The 22,961-nt window shown below is 32.2% G+C and overlaps 1 protein-coding gene across 1 annotated transcript in view; it reads right to left on the reverse strand.

Moving 5' to 3' along the window:
* The window catches only part of LOC136348107 (A disintegrin and metalloproteinase with thrombospondin motifs adt-1-like), a 29,714-nt gene extending 21,123 nt beyond the window's left edge, over positions 1–8,591 (reverse strand). The window contains exons 1-2 of the mRNA XM_066298687.1: positions 8,381–8,591; positions 3,121–3,344 (exon numbers count right to left, since the gene is read on the reverse strand). Coding sequence (XP_066154784.1) covers positions 3,121–3,204 — 84 coding nt within the window. The 5' untranslated portion in view covers positions 3,205–3,344; positions 8,381–8,591. The remainder of the gene's footprint in view (positions 1–3,120; positions 3,345–8,380) is intronic.
* Positions 8,592–22,961: the final 14,370 nt, after the last annotated feature.

Raw genomic sequence — 22,961 nt, forward strand, 5'->3', positions numbered from 1 at the left:
TCCTACACCTTTTGTATTCAAAGTTTTTTTTTATGATAAAAGTAATAGACGTAGATAAGGTTTTCTGTTTTTTTTTCGAACTCCTGAACGTGATAAGTCTAGATCTGTATTCTTCCAAATTTGCTGGCAGTTCAAATTAGTTGAAAAGACAACGACGCGTTAAAGAAAAATTTAATAAAAAAACACATCGAAAAGTCTTCCTCCGGCATGGCCGTCAATACTTTTTTCGAGCCAACTTTTACCTCCTCAATTAAATCGAAATGGTGTTTCCGGATCGATCTCCTGAGATTAGTGAACAGCCAGAAGTCCAACGGTGCTCAATCAGGTGGATACGGTGGTTGTGGAACGATATGAGACGAGTAAAATATTTTCGACGAACCAAAGCGGTGTGAGACAGTGCATTATTTTGGTGCAAAAACCAAGAATCATCTATTCATAATTTTCATTCAATGCTTAACAAAATTATGTATCGTAAAAATCGAAAAACGCACTTTTGAAATTAAACAAAACTAAATATACATGTAGCTCTGCAGGAATTGAATACATTAACACGAAATTTTGCATAGATGTCATAGACAGTGCTACCAACCTACAAAAATAATTCATGATTTTATAGTACCCGCGAAGTTTACATAAAAAAATTCACTTTATTTTTTGTCACAGTAGTACTTGTAGTTTTTGTTAATATCTTTTCGTTTCTCAATTCCTTTAGTGTCCCGATTGCATAATTCCTTTCTGCTTCTACTTGATGGGCGTAAATTATTTTCACTTTATTTGAATCGTACTTATGTAGGATGTACAAATGCCATATGAATAAAGAGCTCATGTCGTTTGCTTGTATCAAAGGAGAATTACGATACAAAGAGAAATTACCGAAAAGCAACTAGAGAAAATTACTATATGAACTTTAGGAACTTTATATCAACAATTTTCAGTGAAAGGTGCAATCGACCGTTTCACTTGAAACGAATATTTAAATATTATTTCAGATATCCTATTTAGTTAAACTTTGAAAATAAATGCTATTATTGCATGAGTTAAAAGGGAGAACGTTGTTTTATTTTCGAAACAAGTTGTACAATCATCACCAAGCATTCGGGATTTGCCAATTCTCAAGAGTCAAATGAAACCTGATAATAATTGTGTCTTTCAAATTGAAAATCGAGAAGGAACTCGATTCTCAAATCGTCACACACTTTTTAATACTACCAAATAGCTTTCTAGCAATCACCCATTATCGTGAAATAATAGCATACATTAAAAAGTAAATAATATGTTGATTACCGAGTATGAAACTTAATAGTATGCATGGGATACGCCTCGGTTGATATTTGTTCAAAACGCAAAGCCATTATTTTATGTTAATCTGTTTTATGTCGGGTAAAATGCCACGCTTATCAAGTTTGACGTATGATTGTTGAAACTTGATTTTTTTCATAAAGATATTTTGCTACCAGGTACACACCAGTAAGTATGTTTGTAAAATTGCTAGAGACTTCTACGAAAGCCGAACGTAATACAAAGAAAGATTCTCTAAGATAATTAATAACGATTTTTTATTGCCCGGGTTAAACCAGTTCTTTGAAGTGCCCCCATAAATAGGAATTGCATTATTTCAAGCCTGGTCTTCAATGAGATCATAGTATTTGGTATATAGGTATACCCTGATTCATATAAGATAGGTAGATTCCTCATCTGCAATTCACTATGGTAAATTGGTTTAAACCTCGGTTTGAGCCGAACTTCGTTTTCCAGGTAATACCCTACATCCTGACCAGAATCGTGGAAACTCGACTGGTACATAATGCGTCATGGCTTACGTTCAACATTGACAGTAAATGTCAACAAATACTGAATGCTGAGACCTATTGAAATTTTGAATTAAAAAAATTAGAATAATTCCGCTCTATGACGTTGTTTCTTTGCAACCACTTCTATCAAATTTTTGTTATTAGATTAAAAAAAAAACTTTTCAACCCTGGTAATGTCCATAAATACAAAACAGATTCCCAGTCTATCGAAAAAAAATATTAGACCATCTCTGAAAGAACAAAATCTCGCTTTGCCACAGAAATTTTTAGGAACATTTTTTGAGGTTCATTGTATCAATCTCAATGTGAGCGAAATTACGAACAATCTGGTGATTCTTTTAGCTCAGTTCGGAGTCAAGTGGTTTAAGAGGTAATGGCTCTTAAAAATATTTAAAGCTTTTTAAAATGTATGAAAATTTCAATGATTATTAGTGAATCACATTGTATACCTGACAGAAAATTAAAAAAAATAACGGCGGTTTCTGCGATTGCAACATTAAAAACAAATGTCAATATTGAATTGTGGAGAAAAGGTACCAACAATTAAATGAAAGTACCACTTTAATACGGGTACTCAACATTAAATGCGGCTCATTTGAAGAAATGAGCAAACCTACTTCAGAGACAGTAAATCTATTTTAATTGCCACTCAAGTGGAATAAAGATGTGTAAATAGTGGTTCTCAAGTGAAATTCACTGGCTACTTAATAACTAGTTTCAATATAAAGAGTGATAAATCTTTTGTTCTGAAGTAGGTAATTAATAGGCAAATTTTGCAATTTTCTATTATATTATATTGTGTGGCAGTCGAAAATCTTCTTAATGCAATTTTCACTCATTTATTTTTAAACGGATTTCGGAACGAAAAAATTACAGAGACGCAGAATGACAATAAATTGAAATCCAAATATTTTAATCTCGATTAGTAGGTTAGTATAATAGTCTAGCGTTAAATGGTTTTTCAATAGTTAGTGGTTTTTACTATAAATAGACACAATGTAAGGTTGTCGTATAAGGTGACAAGGAAAGAGGATGGATCGTAAATATCGTCTACATCGAATGTCTGGTAAATGCTGTTCCAATTTGCTAAATTCTTAATAGAAAAATTCGACCCACTTTCTATGGGATGCCGCGGCATCGCGTTCTCATTAATTTAAATTGGTGCGTGTAGTTTAGCCATAAATTAGAAAAATTTGCGAGGAGAGATTTTAAAATAAGTGCGAACAGCCAGCAGGGCGTGTCAGCTTTAACCCCTAACAAAGACCTATTTTTTACGGTTTTTTCAAAACACAATTAATAATAAACTTACCGAGTCATTAGGCGTTCCAGGTGCACTGACCATGACAAAATAGACGGCGATTAAGTACCGCCCAATCAGCCCCCGCATTTTCATAAAAGTGTTGATTTATCGACCCCATTTACTCTGCCAGTCATGCTTTCCTGCTCCTGCTCTCCCAAATAATTTACATCGTACGCAGTTGTGCCTGAGTTCCCTTATAACTTGGTCATAATTGTTCACTTTATCAGATCAATCTGAAAATTTGAGTTAATTAAAATCCGACCCTGACTTCGGCTCAACCAAAAAATGCTAATTTGCTATCAAAATGTTTGAAAAATGGCCAATTATCTTCATGCATATTCATGTTCATGTGTTTCAGTGTCGGCCACCGCAATCCATCCATCGCAATGAAATATTTTAACAATACGAGAATGACCTCCGCATATTTTTAGTGTTTTTTTAATGTTTTGACACTTTTGCAATGCACCTATTGTTTTATGAGATCAGATAACGAGGGGTGTAGTGCAAAATATGAGGTTCAATATACAAAAGTTACACAATTTGAGGTTTGATTTGAGACTATATGTTTTCCTTTTTCGTATATAAAAAATCACAATCGAGCGAAGTTTATATGCGAGTTTGGTTCCATTTAAACGTTTTCATGAGAGTTCTTCTATATTTTCCTTGAATAGAACTCACTGCCTAATTACAGCAAGATGATAATTAGTAACTACGTGTTATAGGCCGTAGTTAATGCGCATGATTCGAACATAGTATTCTACAATGACAAGGGAAACAAATAGGTCGCATCAACATAGGGGATAATACAGCAAACCCTTCGTTAATAACGATGTTAAAGATTAAAATTATATTTTTTCCTTTTTCAACGTCAAACTTTTTCCTCATACACTACGTAATCATTCATTCTTCGATATTTTCGTTTCTTTGTCTTCTCTCTGCTACATTTTCCTCTCTCTGACCTGTACAGATTATTTCCAAGAACATCAACAAGTATCTACTTAATTTTGGGCTACAACAGACGTTATTATAAATAAGTATACCGTATATAAAAATATGTAATAAATACAGGGCATTTCAAATTCAAACCTTGCCATTAGGACCTCGGAAGCTACAGGAGATACTAAGAAATGTAAAGGGGGCAATAATGCATATTTTAGCATTTGACAAAATGTCGTTTTTAAAATTAAAATTTTCCGTGTTCTCCTGAAGATGACCGAAAAAAGCTAAAATCAAAGATGAGAATCGAACTTTAAATGCCCTACATATACATATACATATGTATATATATGTATAGTGTTTAATCTCTTTTTTTTATATTTCAAAGAAGTTTGGGATAGGGCATAAAATAAAGGATACTCTATAACGGAATAAGTGTGCATAATCTGGATTAGGTACATTATTTCATTTACACCCGAGGCGTCCGTGCAGACATTAAATGGGATATTTCTAAAGAAAAATATGGTGCGTCACTAAGTTTTTTTACTACGACTATATTTTGTTAATGTTCCTTCAATTTTTCTATAAAATTTTTTAGGACGGTAAGTTTTTAAATGAACACACTATACATATGTTGCGTCACTCATTAGGTTACTTTAAAGTATAAAATAGGATAAAGTGAATATGTTGATTTCGAACACAATTCACTAAAATTTAATACATATCTGACCTGCAGGAGCTTTGAACACGATATAGGGAATGTTGGTCTCCACGTTGATTGAACATTATGAAGTGGGTGTCGTTTCGCATGTCGGCCTAAAGCTAGATTAATGATATTGTTGTTCTCTATTTTCCTTATAAATTTCCAATGAATCAAAGCAATACTTTCATTTATCCACCACTAAAGTGTTTAAAATTATGCATTAGATGTGAAATACGTAGAGCATTCTGTAAAACATAAAATTACCCACTAGAAAGACATTAAGTGGAGGGATATGGGGTGGATTGAGGCACGACGTCGATGTGGTAAACTTCTTGCTAGATGAGGCATTTTAAAGTTTCTATGGAAATTGACTTATAGTCAAATTTAACAGGTCGCTAATAATTAGACCCTAAATTAGGGAATAAAATGTGGATTCCGTCACAAAAATTATTCTACTTCAGAATGGTGTCTGCATTCAGGGACTTGATACGAGCCAAGTAACCTGAATTAACGAGATCCGTGACAAACTGTTTGTCATAATTTGCATTCATAATCAGTCTCAGTGATATCTTAGTCGATCAAAACTAATGAGCTTAGTTAATTTAAAGAGTTAAAAAGAGTTTAAAAAAACGCGTCTAAGATAATTTTAGATCACGAATGGTTCCGGAACTGCGCAAAATGAGGATTACAGACTAAGTATGAGATTTTTGTTTCAAGCTTATTCTCAATTAAACAAAAATTAAATGGAAATAAATTCGTTGTGTGCCATATAAGTAACTTGTTTTGCAGTCAAGGTAAAGAAGCATCGTTTAAATACATGAATTAATTGTTCTACGCTGCTTAACAACCTGGTTGCCCATTATTTAATAATTACTTCCAATTCATGTACTTTCAATGTATTTGAAAGAATAATTAACTCATATAATCGTTACATACGTAAATATTGGTTTTAAAGGCCAATATTCATAAAAGGGAATATCATCTCCCAATTCCACCTTTTTTTAAATTACATGAAAGCCTACGGTGGCACAAAAAATATCTAATTTTAAATTTTTAATGGAAGTTCTCCAATATTATCTATTTGTTTAAATGGGGGAATGTTTAAATAAGAAATCTGAGAGATTTTAGAAAGCCTGAGCTCTTCATATTTTTAACACCTTTTTAAGATCTTGACACCTACAGTTTTTAATTTTTACAATTATCCATTATTATTTTGAGAGATTCACCAAATAGTAATATTTTCAATATTCTGAAATCCAAAAATTCTTTTAATCTTTAACATATTTTAAATACGATTTTGTTTTCTTGCATATTTTTTTCGACTAACAACTTTCAAAAACGCAAGTAAGGTACGCATGTGGCTCATTGATTACCTAGCGAGATAATCGGCCATAATGTTGGCATCGCTTCATTACTGTTATACAGGGTGTCCCAATTAAAGTAAATTTCATGGGGATTATGAAAAGAGTAGGATTTGTAAGGTGACGAAAGTTAGAAAACGGATGCGCTTTTTTGTATCCTTTAAGATAATGTCCTGAAATTAAAAATATACATAGGGGTGGTCAAAATATGAGAAAAACTGAAAACTATAATTTTCTAAAATAATAAATTGTGAGTAAACCGTTTGACTAATTTCTACTAAATATGCTAAATATACAACTGACAATAAAATGGTATTCGTAGAATTTTTTCAGACCATATACATTTGGAGCAATTATATCCAATGTTTTTGTTTCTTTTCATCGCTATATTGAATTTTGGTGGTGTTGAATGGCCAACGAAGAAGCTTTTCAAGCATATATGTGAGAAGTGCCTTTGGATCTCTCAAATTAGGGAAAATAAACAAAAGTATCATTCTACCTTAGTAAGCCTAGAAAAACTTGTTATTTGACTATTTGCTTTATACTGTGGTGATCTGTATTTCATCCCATCTTATCTCATATTTATCCCGTAGTCATGTGAGAAGTATGGATCGTTTAAGGTTTTGTTTTGGTCCTATTTCTTTTGTTGTGATAGATATTTACAGTAACAAAAAAAGATTGGTTTGTATATTTTATTGATATTTTTTTCAAAAATGTCCTATATAACCCCTTAATTTTTTACGGTTTATACTTTAAAAATGTGCTCTTTATTTAAATTAAAAAATGAGTGTTATCATTTAAAAAATATTATTTTTTAAAAACCCAATCGATGCGTCTGAGGATTTTTTCAAAACATGTCAGTTTTAATATTAATGAATTTATTCCTTACTTTAAGAAGGTTCGGTATACGCCACGGTACTGAAATAATTATGACCCTCACGGCTTAAGCCTCTCAAATATTGCTCGCTTCGGGATTTAAACTTGATGCTCGTGCATAATAGGGTATTCACAGATTTTTCCAAATTATTGCAATACAAGATTTGATCTGACTCAAATTATGAAACAGATATTGACCTATTATGTACTATTATCCATTATGTCCATTTCGTAGTTTCAAGCCGTTTTTTGGTTACATAACATAAAGGGAAGTGACTTTCTGAGTCACTACACCGGCAGGATATTCAAAAACGACAGAAAAGGAATTTTCGCCATTGAGCTTAAATACCGAAACTAACCTATTGTATGAATTATCCTTGATGATACTCGCATGCTTCTACGATATAAAGACTCATCTATTCTGCCGAAAAACCGAGTATCCAAAGACAAACTTTTAGTTGTTAAGTCAACCTTAAAATAAGTCATTGTTTGAGAAATTTTGTCAGCAGATTTTGCCTGCTGACAATACTATAATTGGTGATCAACCTTAAGATTTACGCGGATGTAGAGTGTGTAATCCGTTAGTAGAAATTATAGTCTTATGGCAAGCAATTAGAATTTTACGCCTCTTGGTGCGCAGGTAGACGAACTTTATAGTTCGAATGAGCAGAACACGGAAAAATTCTAAGTAGATACTTAAGCTTGCTATAAGTGTAACACGTGTGGACTACTTTATATGGAGGACTATCACATGGCACATACATATTATAAGCTTAAGTTTTTATCACTATTTTAATAAAATCCGTCACATTAAGCGGAGTGTAACGATTTGGAGTTGTTTCAAATTCGGGGCAATAATATTGTCAGTTTCAATTTAAGGCTATTTGAAGAGTAGCGTCTCGTTGATGAGGCATTCCAACATTTGCGCAACTATTTACTCTGCTGAATCCGGCTATTTATTTGATTAAAGTGGAAAGTATCTTCATATACTCTATGAATTCCCAAAATAAACCTGCCAAGCACTAGGTCATTGTATAAAAAAATCACATAAAAATTTTTTTGTCTTCACAATCATTCGGGTATGGTTATGGGTAATACAGTGGAGCAATGTACGTCTTCACCTTAACTAACTCCAAAAGTTTCAATAAAAACAATTGATAACTTTGTCAGTGGGAAAATTTTTAAATAAAAAAAAATGTTTGAAATTTTCCTTTTCAGAATACTTTATTTATTCTACCAATTTCTAAAATTTCTGGAGAAATCATTGCCTGTGTATTCTACCGAAAATTTCTAAAATAAATTTTCTAAAAAATTAACCGCTGTTGTAATCGCAACAAATATATATGATAGGAACCACCTGTAGGTACAATCTTCTACGATTAAAAAACCATACCTTTCTACTGGTGCTAATTTTCCGCCAAAAACTTCCAAAACCCGCCAACCAAATTACCTAACCGGCAAAACGAACACAACAAAGTACCGACCTCGATGGTACTTCTTCAGCGATGCACTGTCCGCGCGAGGTGCCGTCAGTCGCCGACTAGTCTATTAGACCGAGAGCACTTGACAGAAGGTACTTACCAGTACCACCATCAACGGGCATGGGACCATACACTTTTCCATCAATCTCTTCGTGTAATACCGGCAACATGTCTAAATGTCAAAGCAAAGAAAAATGCGTCCTTGCCTTCCCTTCGCATCAAGATTGCGGGATAGGACAGGTGGTACACACCCAAATAGATCTTGACCTTAAATGTCGGACAGGTTTTATCTATGTGACGGTAAAGGTGGAGACACGGTAGAAAAAGTATTTGTTATTGTCAATTACATAGGCTTGAATGGTAATAAATAACATTGAGGGCTTAACGTAATTTAAGAGCAGAACAGACGATCTTATTAATGAATTTAAAGAGTTATTTTCTGCGTTAGATGGTTTGAATCTATTTTTCTTCCGCTTTAGAAAACCTGATAAATATAAAACAATTTAAAAAAATAGTTGTAAGCAATTCTGATTTACAGTGGATCCAACGTTATTCATTAATCATCAAAGAAGATATTAAAATCCATTATGATCCTCGCCAAGGAAGAGGTCATAGTGAAACTTGGTTCTGTTCCCGGATAATAATACCAGTTTTCCCCAATAACACATTCTATTTATCAATTGTTCGTAATGCCATTTCTAAGATGTACCCCCCTCCCTTCCCCTCCTCTCTTCTTCTTGAAGATAAGTTCTATTCTAACGGCGTCGTTTTATTTTGGATTGTGATATTCCACATTCATTTCAGATGAAGTATTAACAAACGAAGTTAATGCTATTCGGTAAGAGTGGCTCTTTGAAGATTTCGTAAGTTAAGTTTTTATGAGACACCCCGTGTATGCAAAAATACATCTTTTTATTCTCTAGTTACCATTAACAGGAGGATCATAACGGCGTATTTATGATCGTAATGTTTTAAAATATCGCGAGCTGCCTTTTGTGAATTCAACCTGTCTTACTTCCAATACAAATTTTATTTTCGATATAATTTATATATGGACTTTTTTACTAAAAATATACAAAAGAGATTTTCTCATTACTAAATTTAGTATAACATCGCTTAAGACATTAGAGAAATGATAATTGCCCTATAAATGTCATTGTTTAACTTTAACTCTAGATGTACTTCTAATGGTCTACTTAAACTAATATCTATCTCGATACTGCACTATAGGAAACATTTATTGACCCGAAAACCTCGAAACCTATTTCAATTTCATTAACTTTTCATAATCGTCTTTTCTAGTGTAATAGAATGAAAATTATTATAGTTTACTTGTTGTCTATGGGGAGTTGCTAACCCATTTATTGTCGAATCAGCCAAGTTAATTCAACGATAGTAATTTTGCGTATTACGTTTATTAACTTTTTTTTCTTCAAGTGAGTGTCTGGCTTCAATATAAAAGAAGGGGAGTTGACATACATATATGCTAGATTGGTTTAAATTTCTATAGAAATACCCTTGGAGATAATGTGGTAATATTATGCATTAATCACCCAACTAGGAGGATAGGAAAATCAAGATCAATTTTTCAGTGTTAAAACTCTATGTGAATGCTAAAATGCCACTAATCTGATGTTTCCCAATAAAATATAAACAATTAAAAAGTTTCAAGATAACAAATCTGAATTGTTGAACACGGAAACATACATTTGAATACCCCGTATTTAAAAGAAATTTTAAGTAAAAGAAAATAAAAAGTATGATTTAAATAACATCGTCATTGAAGAATATTTGAATAATTTATAGTTCGTTTCCTAAGCGCATAATACCCTGATCTTCCTTTCTTTCTTAATTTTGTAAGACTGTAAACTCGCAAATATGTCGATGATTGAAAATTTTAATCTCGACCAGGGTCAAAAAGCATTTTTTTTCTAATTCCCCCTATGCTTTCTAAAAGGACATCAGTAATATTAATTTTGTTTAAATAAAAATGAAAATAAAACTGGAAACCTCTTTAATGATTTCGATGATGTCATTTATCATTGAGGCGTATTGGGTAAGAGCTGTGAGGTCTTAAGCATTTTTGTAATGATATGACCCGGAGAGATCTAAGACGATTTCGGCTGGCGATTCATAACCGTTTGGTATTTCAAATTAGTCTGTTCCTCGTTCCATTCATTGGGTTAAATAAGGATAACGCATACCAATTTAAGGTACCAAACACATATCACTCTAACGTGTACTTGATAAAGGTGTTGATAATTGAAATAAATTTACAAATTAACATAATTTTGGTGCCAGATGAACATTTTCTGGATTAGAGCAGATACACACCAGCCATACATGATTTTCCTATCCACCTAGTTGAATAATTCACTCTATATAATTTAGAAGAAAAATTAGGCCACGGGTCTCGAAAGCCTTCAGTAATGTTTTTTAACGTTTGTCGTGTAATGGGGAGCGTAATTTTATGAAAGAAAGTTGATGAATACGCTCGGTTTTTGCTATAAAAATGTCAGAATGTTAATAAATCACTATTAGTTTTTTTCCGTGGCTTTGCGCTCTCAGGAGATTAATAAATTTTAAAATTTGGCAAGATTACGCTGTCGATAACATTTAGTTAATTTCGGGTTAGAATTCAGAAACAAGTTGGAGTGTAACATAAACTAAAGCAGGGTTTCAACAAATATAAGAAATAATTTTTGAGAACTTCATCGTTCAGTAAATTTGCAGAATCCCTAATAAATCAAGGGAAGCCAATATTTGAAGAAACACAAGGATCAAAGAATTTCTCCATGAGAATAAACATGGATAAATAAGAGCTGTGGCCTGGACAATGTGATAATGAAAAGAATGGCAGTAAAGCAAAACAACTTCACTTAATTAGATCGCAATAACAAATTATTTTCAGGGTTTAATATTAAAAAACTGTAAAAAGTGAGCTGTTATATATAATTGATGTTTTAAGAGACGTATGATAAAATTTTGAACGTGTCGTATAATATTTCAAGATTGTACATCTCTTATTACACAAATCCACCTCAATTTGCAAGACCATAAGCACCACTTCTAAAGTTGTTACTAGTAGGGCTTAAGTTCCCAGTCTGTGTTAACTTTTACATTTTATAAAAGAATGAAGCAAAATATCAACTGCTCTCATTTCGTAAATCAAAGCGTACGCATCAAGTTCAAAGATTTCACTGTTCTTCATTGCAAACGATGATTCTACACGAAGATAGTTACAGAAATACCCAACCTAACACTCGAAAAAACAAAATTTGGAAAATATTATATTATTTTGCAATACAGTGTCTTTTGAGATTGACACACTTTGCCCAACGATGTTTTTTGGCTTCTATACCTTGTTTATAGTAAGAAGCTTCGAATGTTTTAAAATAGGCATCAACCTCGGACTCCACCTCTTCATTATTGACAAACCTCTTATCACCGAGTCATTTTTTCAAGTTTGAAATTAGAAATTAATCCGAAAGGGCCAAATCTGGCCAATAGGGTGGGTGAAGATAAAGTTCGAAACCAAATTGATTGATTTTGGCCATTGCGATGACAGAAGTGTATAAGAAGAATTTCTTTTTCGCCAAACGCGGCAACTTTTTCCCTATTTTTGCATTCAAATACTGCAACAAAATTCTTCGTTTATTGTTTTTCCTTTAGAAAGATAGTCAATATAACTTATCTCACGTACATTCCAAAAAACTGACGTCATCACCTTTCCTGAAGATAAAACGGTCGTCGCCGTTTTCGGAGCCGATTGTCCCCTTTGAGTTCCTTTATTTAACTGCTCTTTCATCTCAATTGTGAAGTGACGGACCCATACATATTTCATCTATGGTTATGAATCGACGCTGTTATTTTTGTTAAACTTTGTCAAACACTCTCTTGAAATATCTTGTTTTTTGCTTGTTGCCAATTGTTCGGTCAAAATACGATGTCCAGTACTTTTTGAAATGTCTCATCATGTTTGCTAACTTGAACAACTTTAGCCGACGATCTTCCAGTACGGTATTGTAGATTTTTACCACAACTTCTGGAATGGTCAGACATAGAGTGTCATTGGGTCAACCACTACGGAGTTCGTCTTGACAGGTTCTCCTATCACGTTTAAACTCTGCCACCTAATATTTTACAATTCCTAACGAAAATTCAGATACCGCCAGGGTAGAGTCTTACTCCGCTTTGATGTTAAATGAACTAAGACCTTTCAAATGAAAGTTTTTCTTCACAAAATCTTTCAAATCGTTCACGAAACACGGCTTCGAAACAAATACAAAAAAAATAATATTTTCAAACTTTTGACATAAGCTTTTCAAAGTTAGATCTTTGTAATATAGACAAATTTTTAATAAAAAATCACCATCTATATGTCAAGTCGGGTACCTTTGGGACTATCCTCGTATCTGCAATTGTAGTAAAAGAGTGGCTTCATACCAATAATGTTTTGGCTTTTATTGTGAAAAATATTTCCTATCCGATTTTTATCTCGACTGCGAGAAAGAATATTGGATTTTTAGTGTAATCGCAGGACAGTGGGATGCATTTATCGCCACATTAAATTGTCTTCTCCAGTTGATAAATGTATCAGAAGAAATGACGTAGTTTAATCGATCAAATGACGTTGCCAAGGTTAATACAGTAATTTTTCGCAAATATAGGCTTGCGTTAATTATATCTCTTGTATCCTTCGTATCACGTTTATAACAAGGCACGCTCCTATAATCGAACAGAAGAATGCAATTGCCGGGTATTGAAAAAAACGTTTTATAGAAATAGATGAGTACATTCCGACACGTATTTCTCGTATCTCTGCCATTTCTTATGCAAAGCTCAATAATTACAATAACGTCAAGTGCTTTCCCTTGAAAAGAAACACGTCAGTACATAACAATCGGTATCATTAAAACTGGATTACTACTATTTTTGCCACGTGCCGATATTTCTTTCAAATATATCTGAACGAATCCGGCTACACTAATTGGAGTATACATTATTTTATCACAAGAACAAATATGGAAGAGCAGAAATAAAGATTTTGTCCAATTTCAATATTGCTACTTCAGAGAAATCCAGATATATGAGATTCTAACCAAAACTAGTTGGAAACATTATTCCAATCGCTCTCATATTTTTTTTTATTTTATCGAAAAGAATTTAAAGAAAATTCACTCTACAGATTGAATGATTTCCTGCGACAAATCAATGCGTTTATACGAGGAAAGCAAATATTATGAAGTCTTTCATACTTCGTGCTAACTAAAATTGCTACTTGATACAAATAGAGTTAAAATTCTGATAAAAATATTCCTTTCAAAAGCGTAATAATACAGAACTTTTTGGCATTCACATGGGAAAATTATATACATATAAAAAATTAGTATATTGTACAACGAGCACAAAACGTTATATGATTAAGAAATGGCAATTCGGTGCAAGTTCTATATAATACTTTTTCTATGACTACATAAATTTTTGAAAAATAAAACGGATTTACAGCTTTTCATTTGAAAATTCCATACAGTTGTTCCCAATAGCCGCCAAGAAGTTGATATTTATTTGTATTGACTTGCTGTCGTGGATACCGGTACGAAATTCTGGGAAATTAGCTTATTTCCTTTTCATTGCGCGCGCGCATAGCAAATGATGGTATTTAGAAGTCGAGAGTGTTTGGATATTATTTTTCAGAGTGTAAAGTTATAATATCCCAACAATCGTGGAAAAATATCGCTTTCTTACGTTTTTCTCATAAAATGAAAATACAAACTTCCTCCTTTCTATATGGTGCATCTTTGAAATATCTATTTCTCAGCAGGTTGATTCCGGTTATTTGAGTGGTTTCAGGAAAGTGTTTTCTATTGAAAGTATTTCTTTCAAGTTAGTTATGTGTTATTAACACAAAAAAAAACAACAATGTCACTGATGTGCATACATGTTTTACCCCATCGCACTTTATTAGTGTTGGGAAAGGTGAGGATGTTAGGAACCATAGAAAATGTCAGATCGGTTAAATTGATCAAAGTCGCGTAATTTGAGGTTTAAGAACGTACCGTTTAAAAATTCGAAACATTTTGATGACTTTCGGAGAAATTTGAAACAGCTGAAATTTCGAAAAAACATTAATATTTTTTCTCCAGCTCAATTAATATCAAAATTATTCACATTGTGATTCAAAATTATTGACATTATCGGTGCGACTTTTTCCCTGTTACAATGTAGTGATGTTATATATAAAATACGACACTTCTATTCATCTCGATTACTCCTACCGATTACAATGCATATTTCGTTTCTGAAAACCAGGAGTTTCAAATATCTACACACGTATATCATTCGTGACCTTATCAGAAATTGGAAGCAAAACAGACTTATCAACTTTACGGGTTTCAGTTACACTCATAAAATTACTGCAACATGTTTTGCAACGCACAATACTGCTCAAACCTTTAATTTGTCAGCATACTTTACAATTTTTTAGGTAATTTTTTATTCATCTTTTTTTACACATAGATGACTAAAAGTCCCGCATAAATTCGTTAAAAATTGAAGGAAATATTTTGAGCTCACACATACACATAAAAGCACACGTCAAATAATTTTTCTTGCTGTACATTTTTTGACGTAACAAATATGTGTACAGGGTTACCCATGTAATAAATAAATGTACCTTTAAATTTTTTCTTATCGAACCCCATGTATATTATGACATTTTTTAAATCTTTGAAATGTTCTAAACATATTTTATGTAACATATCCATGTCTAAATTCAACAGTTATTGAAATATTTGGAATTAGAATGTCTTGTTAAATCTCTTGACATCACCCCTATGGACTTTTTTTTATGAGATTATCTAAAATATAGAGTGTATAAATAAATAAACATAACATTATTAATGTGAAAAAATAAAATTACTCGAGAAGTTGATCAAGTACTTCCTGCAATGATAAGAAAAGTTCTTGATAAATTTGAACTGCAATTTGTCTAGCGTCACGAAGTCAATAGGACACAGTTTGAACATAGTTTATATTATTTTTTTAGTATTTGTATTTTTTTTCGAAAAATATTGAAGTTAGTTATGGGTATATAACATGAAATATATTCAGAATTTCTTAAAGAACTTAAAAACGTCATAATATATACGTGTTATATCAAAAAATGCACTAGTGAAACCAATATTTGACGTGTTTCAGCATTTTTATTAAAAAAAATTCCTTAAATTTTTAACGAATTATTGCGGAACTTTTGATCCTCTATAAATTGTTATTTAAAGCTTTGCGGGAGATTTCCCTGAAAGCTAATGTATCCTTGTCTACAAACAAAACATGATAGAAATCAGAGGCCCCAGTATGACCTGCATGCGCACCTATACCCATGACAATTTTGCAAATTATATTAATTGCAATCCGTGGTGTATAATATATGGGAACTACAGCAGCCATCAGCAGAGACAATCTCAAGGTGCATATTGTCAAAATGACGAACAATGCGACATGATGAAATTGTTTACCACAAATTAAAATTTATTATTAACATTTATGCTTGCAATTTTACGCTCATACGCTAATTAAGACGGTAAAGAACACACTCTGCGTTGCGTGATATTTGGCAATATTTTTCCTTGCATTGGCTATCGATTAGAATCTTCGAAGCTTATTACCATGTGATTTAATTATCCGGGGGAAATTAAACAATAATAAATATCATTCGTCAATATCAGGACCGATACAATTTATTGGTTCAATTCTCATGAATTAATGAGTCAAATTATGGGCTCAACACTTTATGAACAACTAAAAATAATGCAATATTCTTCAAGGTAGGTACGCCTCTGATGGTGATATTAGCATATTAGGTCACTTTTTCCATTAAACCAAAATTCTTATTTGCGTTATCGTAATGCATGTATTGGTGTTTGGGAATATCCGCCAGTAATGATGAAATAATAATTATCAGGTAATTAGAATTTCATTTGCAAATTTCATATAAACAAATTTCTATTTTAAACCAGTTTATGTGAGCCCAATTTGATAATATCGATATACCTTGAATATTAATTGCGTGTACTTAATTTTAGGATTTGAAATAATGTAGTAGGTTCATTTTTATAATTTGACAAGTTACTACGGAGTTACTTACTTATTATTGAAGTTAAGAAAAAGTTGTTTACATAAATGTTTTACATGTTAACGAATATTTTTACGATATGATATGAGAAAAAATAAATGAATATCAGAACCCAAAAAAGTAAAAGTTAAGTTTTTTTTTAATGGGACTCCCTATACATTAATATATGTTTGAATCCTGCAAATATCCCGCTTTTCAAAAATATATAATATATCAAGGTTTGCTGCAGTAGTTTGGTTATATTTCAATTGACAAGACAGGGACCACCTCTATGGCTCAATAACATACAGATCCGAGGCTGCCACGGATGAAAGGTTGAAATACGTTAAATTCTTAAAATCAAATAAAAAATTGGCAGCGTTAACGCCAGATTGATCTCTGATAAAACATTCTTTCGCAAACTAATCAAGTTATCAAAAAAAAACAAAATATTTATAAATGTTCACTGTGTTATAGTATATACACTTCATATAATCTGTGTTAAGTTTCAAACCGTATTTGTAATAAAATCAGAACTTACCTCATTTAAATTTTGTATGCGTTATCTATTTTACCTACTATTTCATTTAAGTCTGCATTAGTATCACTATAAATTTCAATTTTAAAGTAATCCTATAAAAAGTTATCCATCGGGGTACGATCTGGACTTCTTGGAGGCCACAGAATAATTTCTGTTTTGCCTATCCACAATTCATACCTATTGCTTAAATAATTTCTCACCTCTACTATACATATTGTGAGGAGGTTCTCCGTCTTGGTGCGAAAATTAGGTTGCTGTACTCTATCTGAGGAAATGCTTCTAACTCATTTTCTATGTCATTTTGCAAGAATTATAAGTATCTTGTCTCTGTCAAAGCACCCTCATCACTAACTGGACTAATAACTTTGTTTCGGGGGATACCTCACCAAATATTGTCTGAAGTACGACCTTGATAAGACATCTTCCTAATAAAACGAAAATTTTCATTTGCCCAAATATATATATTTTTGCTCTTAATACCAGCTGTTGTGAAAGATCCTTCATCGGTTCATAGTATCTTCCCAAAAATACTAAAGTCTTCATTTTTTAAGTACAGCATTTCTTGACAACATTGTAAACGCAGTATTCATAAGAGTACCTGTTAGTTTTTGGACGGACATTGTTTTACAAAAATGACAGTGATATTTATGAAGGGCTGAAACAATTTTCCCTTTACATGTATTGAAATGTCTTGAAGCATTTACTGCAGAAGCATTTGGCCTTTCTGTAGAAAAATTATATTCTTGTTTTCTTATTTTAGATTAAGAAACCTCATGAAGATTGGAAGAAATATTTTCTTACCCTAGTAATATAGTAATATGCTTAGATTTAATCCTTCATTTGAAATAATTCTTCATTTTTATCTCTTAAGAGGTTTTCTTTCTATAGAGCATCGTTCAATGTAATAAAATGAACCTAGAGAATACCGAGGAAGCTTAGGATGCAAACGAGCGTACACGGCCCGAACTGCATTAACATTATTATTATTTTTGTAAACTATGCGAACAACTTCGAACTTTTCCTCTTCGTTCGTTCGAACTGAATAATAAGTAATAAATAAGCCAATGTCACATAAAAGTAGCAAATAATACTTTGACGACTTCTTTTTTTGTTCCGCTTCCGAGAGCGCGTTTCGTTTTCTCAATACTTTATTTAAATTAAATGTCGAAAACTTCTGGAGCAAACCTTGATGTATTATATATTTTCGAAAAGGAAAAAATTGGCGTAGTCCAAATATTCATTAATATATAGGAAGTCCCATTAAAAACAACTTAACTTTGATTTTTTCGGGTTCACATGTTTATTAATTTTTCTAATATCATGTTACAAATATATACGTCAATATATAAAACTTTCATACAGTGTGTTATCGGATGGAGTGCTAGATCTTTATTATTCATTTCACGACAAAAAGTCATTCTTTATAAAAAGTGCTGCTTGTTGAAAAAATCAGTTTGTAATATTAACATTTTAGATTAGATGTACAGGGTGATAATAAATTAGGAAAACATAAAAATGCTTCAACATAGAAGTACCATTATTTACATTTAACAAAAAAATCAAGATAGTCGATCGATGACGTGACATTTACGTTTAGTTTTAGGAAAATATTTCTTATTTTTAGCCATGTTATCTGAATGTGTAGAAAAATGGGGGTTGCCTTTTGAAATTAAAAAATTAAACCCCAACTCAACCACAAGGGGATGACGGAGAATAAATTTTAGTACCAATACATTTCGTTCTCAGAATGATTATAGTTTGATACTAAACATTTTTTTATAGAATGCCCAGTATTACAGATATTTTGAAATTTCAGGTTAAATGTTACACACTGTATACTTCATTGACGATGCATTTCTTTTAATCCTAACTAGAAACAAGAAAAATAAATACTTGCGGCATATTTTTGGTAAGCTGTTTTTAAAAAGAAGAGTAGCAAGTATATTAAAGTAGAAAATATATTTTTAAAACAAAGACATGTTGTTAATTCAAATTTAAATAATGATATAACAGACTTTTGCCATTTTCTTCCGCTATTCACATCTAGTTTTTCTCAAAAAAACAATAAATAACAAAATATTTAATTGAATAATGCAGGTACTAGCAAATGTTTTTCGAATATGGGTAATATTTTAATAATGATTAAATAAAATAACCGAACATGTGACAAACAAACCTGGGGGACCGTTTATTTAGATAATATTTTATTTAAATAAAATTATAAAATTCACGTTATTAAAATTAACCCCGTACATCATAATATAATTATTAAAATATTTTAAGGGTGTGTTCTAGCTAAGACATTGTGTTTTTATGTAAAAAGAAGAATTCCAAAGAGAAGAGAACACGTTGAAATGTTTTAATCGTAATTCGAACCAAGTTTCATATATTTACATACTTATTTAGTTGGAGTCGACGTCCTTTAGCCCACCATAAAACTTTAAGTGTTCCTTGTAAAGTATTTTTTTTATAATTATTAAAATCGTAAGCGTAAGTAATAAGCATTTAAGCACTTTTTGAAACATCACACACTGAATAAATCATTCGTTGTTTAAAGTTTATTAGATCTGAGTTTTCGTAGAAACTATTTGAGATAGGTTAAGGTTACAACTTTGATAAAATATCATCCCTTCAACGTTACCCAAAATCTCAAAACTGGGTCATTAATCATCTCGGTTGTAGTTCTCAACATTGTCGTACATAGAACAATTTGCAAAAAACTTCCCCCTCATTACTCTCTGTGCAGCGGGCTTTAAACATTCTCCTTGGCAACCCCACAATATACCCCAAATCCGTCCTGCACAGCCGAGCTGCAATGCAGCCCTTCGATGCATGCGACTCGCTAAAGCAATCGGAAAAGAACAAAAGGGCTTAAGCTGTTCAAAGCACAATATCCGGCCCTTCCAGTTTTCTCTTTTTTTTTCGCCAACGGCCTATTGTCGGGTCACTAAAATCAATGACGTACTTGGAAAATTGTGAGGGCGTCGAAAAGTTTGATTGTGGGTTTATAAACAATTTTTTTTTCTCTAAATATGGACGACTGTCAACTGCCACATTGAATGAAGCTAAAGACAATTAAATAAATCTAAACAGATAAAATTGCACTACTATAATAAAAAATAAGGTGAATTTATTTATTAAATGAAAAGTATTTATTCTTTCAAATAAATTTTACCGCCTTCAAAGTTCCCCTTGTCCGTTACAACGCACAATGAGGCGTAGCGCTAAACTATTAATAAGAACTATTGTTCTTATTATATATGTTCTTTTTTTTTATTTCTTGATGAAATGGAAAAAATTGAAAAAAATATGTACGAAACTCATTACGAAATGCTATTTTCATCGCTTTACTCCCGCAAAGTTCCACTGGTTGCTACAGATAATCTTGCAGTAATAAAATTACAGATAATTCCTAACTTATTAATAGCTATTTTCTTGTAGATATAGCCATTTTTTATTTTAGAGGTTCGTCTGATTTTAAACACTGTTAAATCTATTTATAAAAAATGCTTCTGAAAAACTGACTATGAAGACAATCTGCAAAAACGTTCAAAACTATGGATGAACCACTTTAACCAATCTATCTTGGCCATACTGCATGGTGCCAAAATCCTGGTTTGAAGCGACCGTGCTACTGATCTAGACCACCATTAAAATCTCTGATTAAACTCACTTATCGGTAACTACATACTTAGTAGCAAACGATGTTAACATCCAATAATACCCCACAAATAAATCGGTTCTCAGTTCACTTCCGGCTCGACAGAGATAAGTTATTTATTACCATTGCTTGTATTTTGTACTTTGGCAATGCCTGGAAACAACTATTGATAATGTAGTATTATTAACTAGGTTAAGGTTGCTCGAACCCTGCTTATGTTTAAATCGTACTTTTCAATTATTGAATGTACTACAGGTTCTACCACTCAATAAACGACTACGGAATGTGTACTTAAGTCAACCATTTTTGTAAACATTTGATGGTGTTTAGTTAACTTTTTCGCTATTTTTTATAATTTTCTACATACGTTTGACAGCTAATATTGTCATAAATTATTGGTAAAATTACGATTTTCTATTAATCATAAGTTTTGGAACAATTACCAAATCATTTCGACGAAACGATATCGTATTAAATATAACCAATGTGAAGTTTTCTTTATTTTGCATAAGACTTCAGTAGTGTTTTAACTTGTACCCAGCCGATATTCCTAAGTCTTAATAAATAACTTTTTGCTTTTAACCACTTCTTTACTTCATTGTTTTGTAATATGACCTATCTTGGAGAAAAGTACCCATACAAAAAAATATTGAAACTAAACACCTAACGCGCGTATACCATTAAAATGCTATCCTTTCCCGCTCATACAACCCACCATCTCCAACTTTTGGATGGATATCTCTTCAAAATTCTGAAAACCAATTAAAGTAAAGCTTCTTCTGCTTGATTGAGAACAAATGCCTAAAATACAATTTAACCCTTCAGTAGGGGTGTGGATTTCCTGACGCAATTAGTCGTGTGGACTACAATGGTAATATATTTAATGTAATTTTTTTATAAAAGGATTTGAATTTTGGCTAAAAATTATTCTTTCTCGGGTTACTTATGTTATTGCCATTGGCTGAATCAGCTTTTCAGACACTTATTAAGCGAATCCTTTACAGAGAAAAAAACACCAACATATTTTTTAAACCTTTATTGAAAGAGACATCTCAAAAGTACGGATGAAACAGCACAATATAAAAAGATAAAGCGAACCATTTAGCTTTTTTCGTTAATTAAAAAGTTAGATAAACTAAAGTACACCGATGGTAGCAAACATGTAAACGATTAGTCAGACAAACATGCAATGCACATATCCTTGTGTATTTTGCACGCCAACTTTTTGCATTTTTGACAACTCTTTCTTGTCATTTTATTAACTGTTTAACTAATTTAGCTGACCACTACTTAGGATCTCTGTCAACATTTCTCTGGAAATTAGTCTACTGTTAAAGTTGACAGAACATTAATAACTTGACCTTTAAGGAGAGACCTATTTGTGAAGAAAAAACACGGGCTGAAACGAATTCTACATGTAAAACAATTTAAAAATGATTTAAATCATTATTCACGGGCACATTAGCTAGACACGCTGACTTATCCAAAACAGGCTTTGCTTGTGGAATTTCCTAAATAGTGTTGTAGGTGTATTGTTAACCTTGTTGTACTACCTTACAATATTCCTACACAACTGTAAGTAAACAATATGTACTTGCTACTGAATTAAGGATCTTAACGGAAACTTGGAGCATTTTTAAATACAGAATATACTGCAACATGATTAAATTGTATTTTCAATTTTGGACAAATTTATCATTACAACAAACACATACGAACATATGTATCTCCCCCCCCTCCCCTCCCCCCTTTATCGCGACCGAAACCGCTATTTACTCTGTTCTTATCAATTATGCGAATTCAGAGGGATGACTCTGATAAAAAAAACAGTTGCAAATGTTTAACCTTGTTTGTATACACAGCTTTAACTGTCTATTTCAGACCTACACACATAATTTACAGTAATCTGTCTCAAACCCGCATAATGCCGTTTGTACATATCATATTGCATAACCACTTTCTGCTTTCTGTGTAGGTCTAAGCATTTACGAGAAGGAAATTGCGTATTTTTTCCATATTATACCTCCTGCTCCGAACCTGTCTACAATCTGGCCGAATTAGTATTCAAAAAGGCACCATATATAAGCTGAGATGAATACGTAATAAGAAGTTTTATGCAGCTTTGTCTTTTCCAACAAAATAAATGACAACATTTTGTGCGAAAGTACAATAAAGTTA

The sequence above is a fragment of the Euwallacea fornicatus genome, chromosome 31 (genome assembly GCF_040115645.1).
Source record: "Euwallacea fornicatus isolate EFF26 chromosome 31, ASM4011564v1, whole genome shotgun sequence".
Classification (NCBI taxonomy): Eukaryota; Metazoa; Arthropoda; class Insecta; order Coleoptera; family Curculionidae; genus Euwallacea; species Euwallacea fornicatus.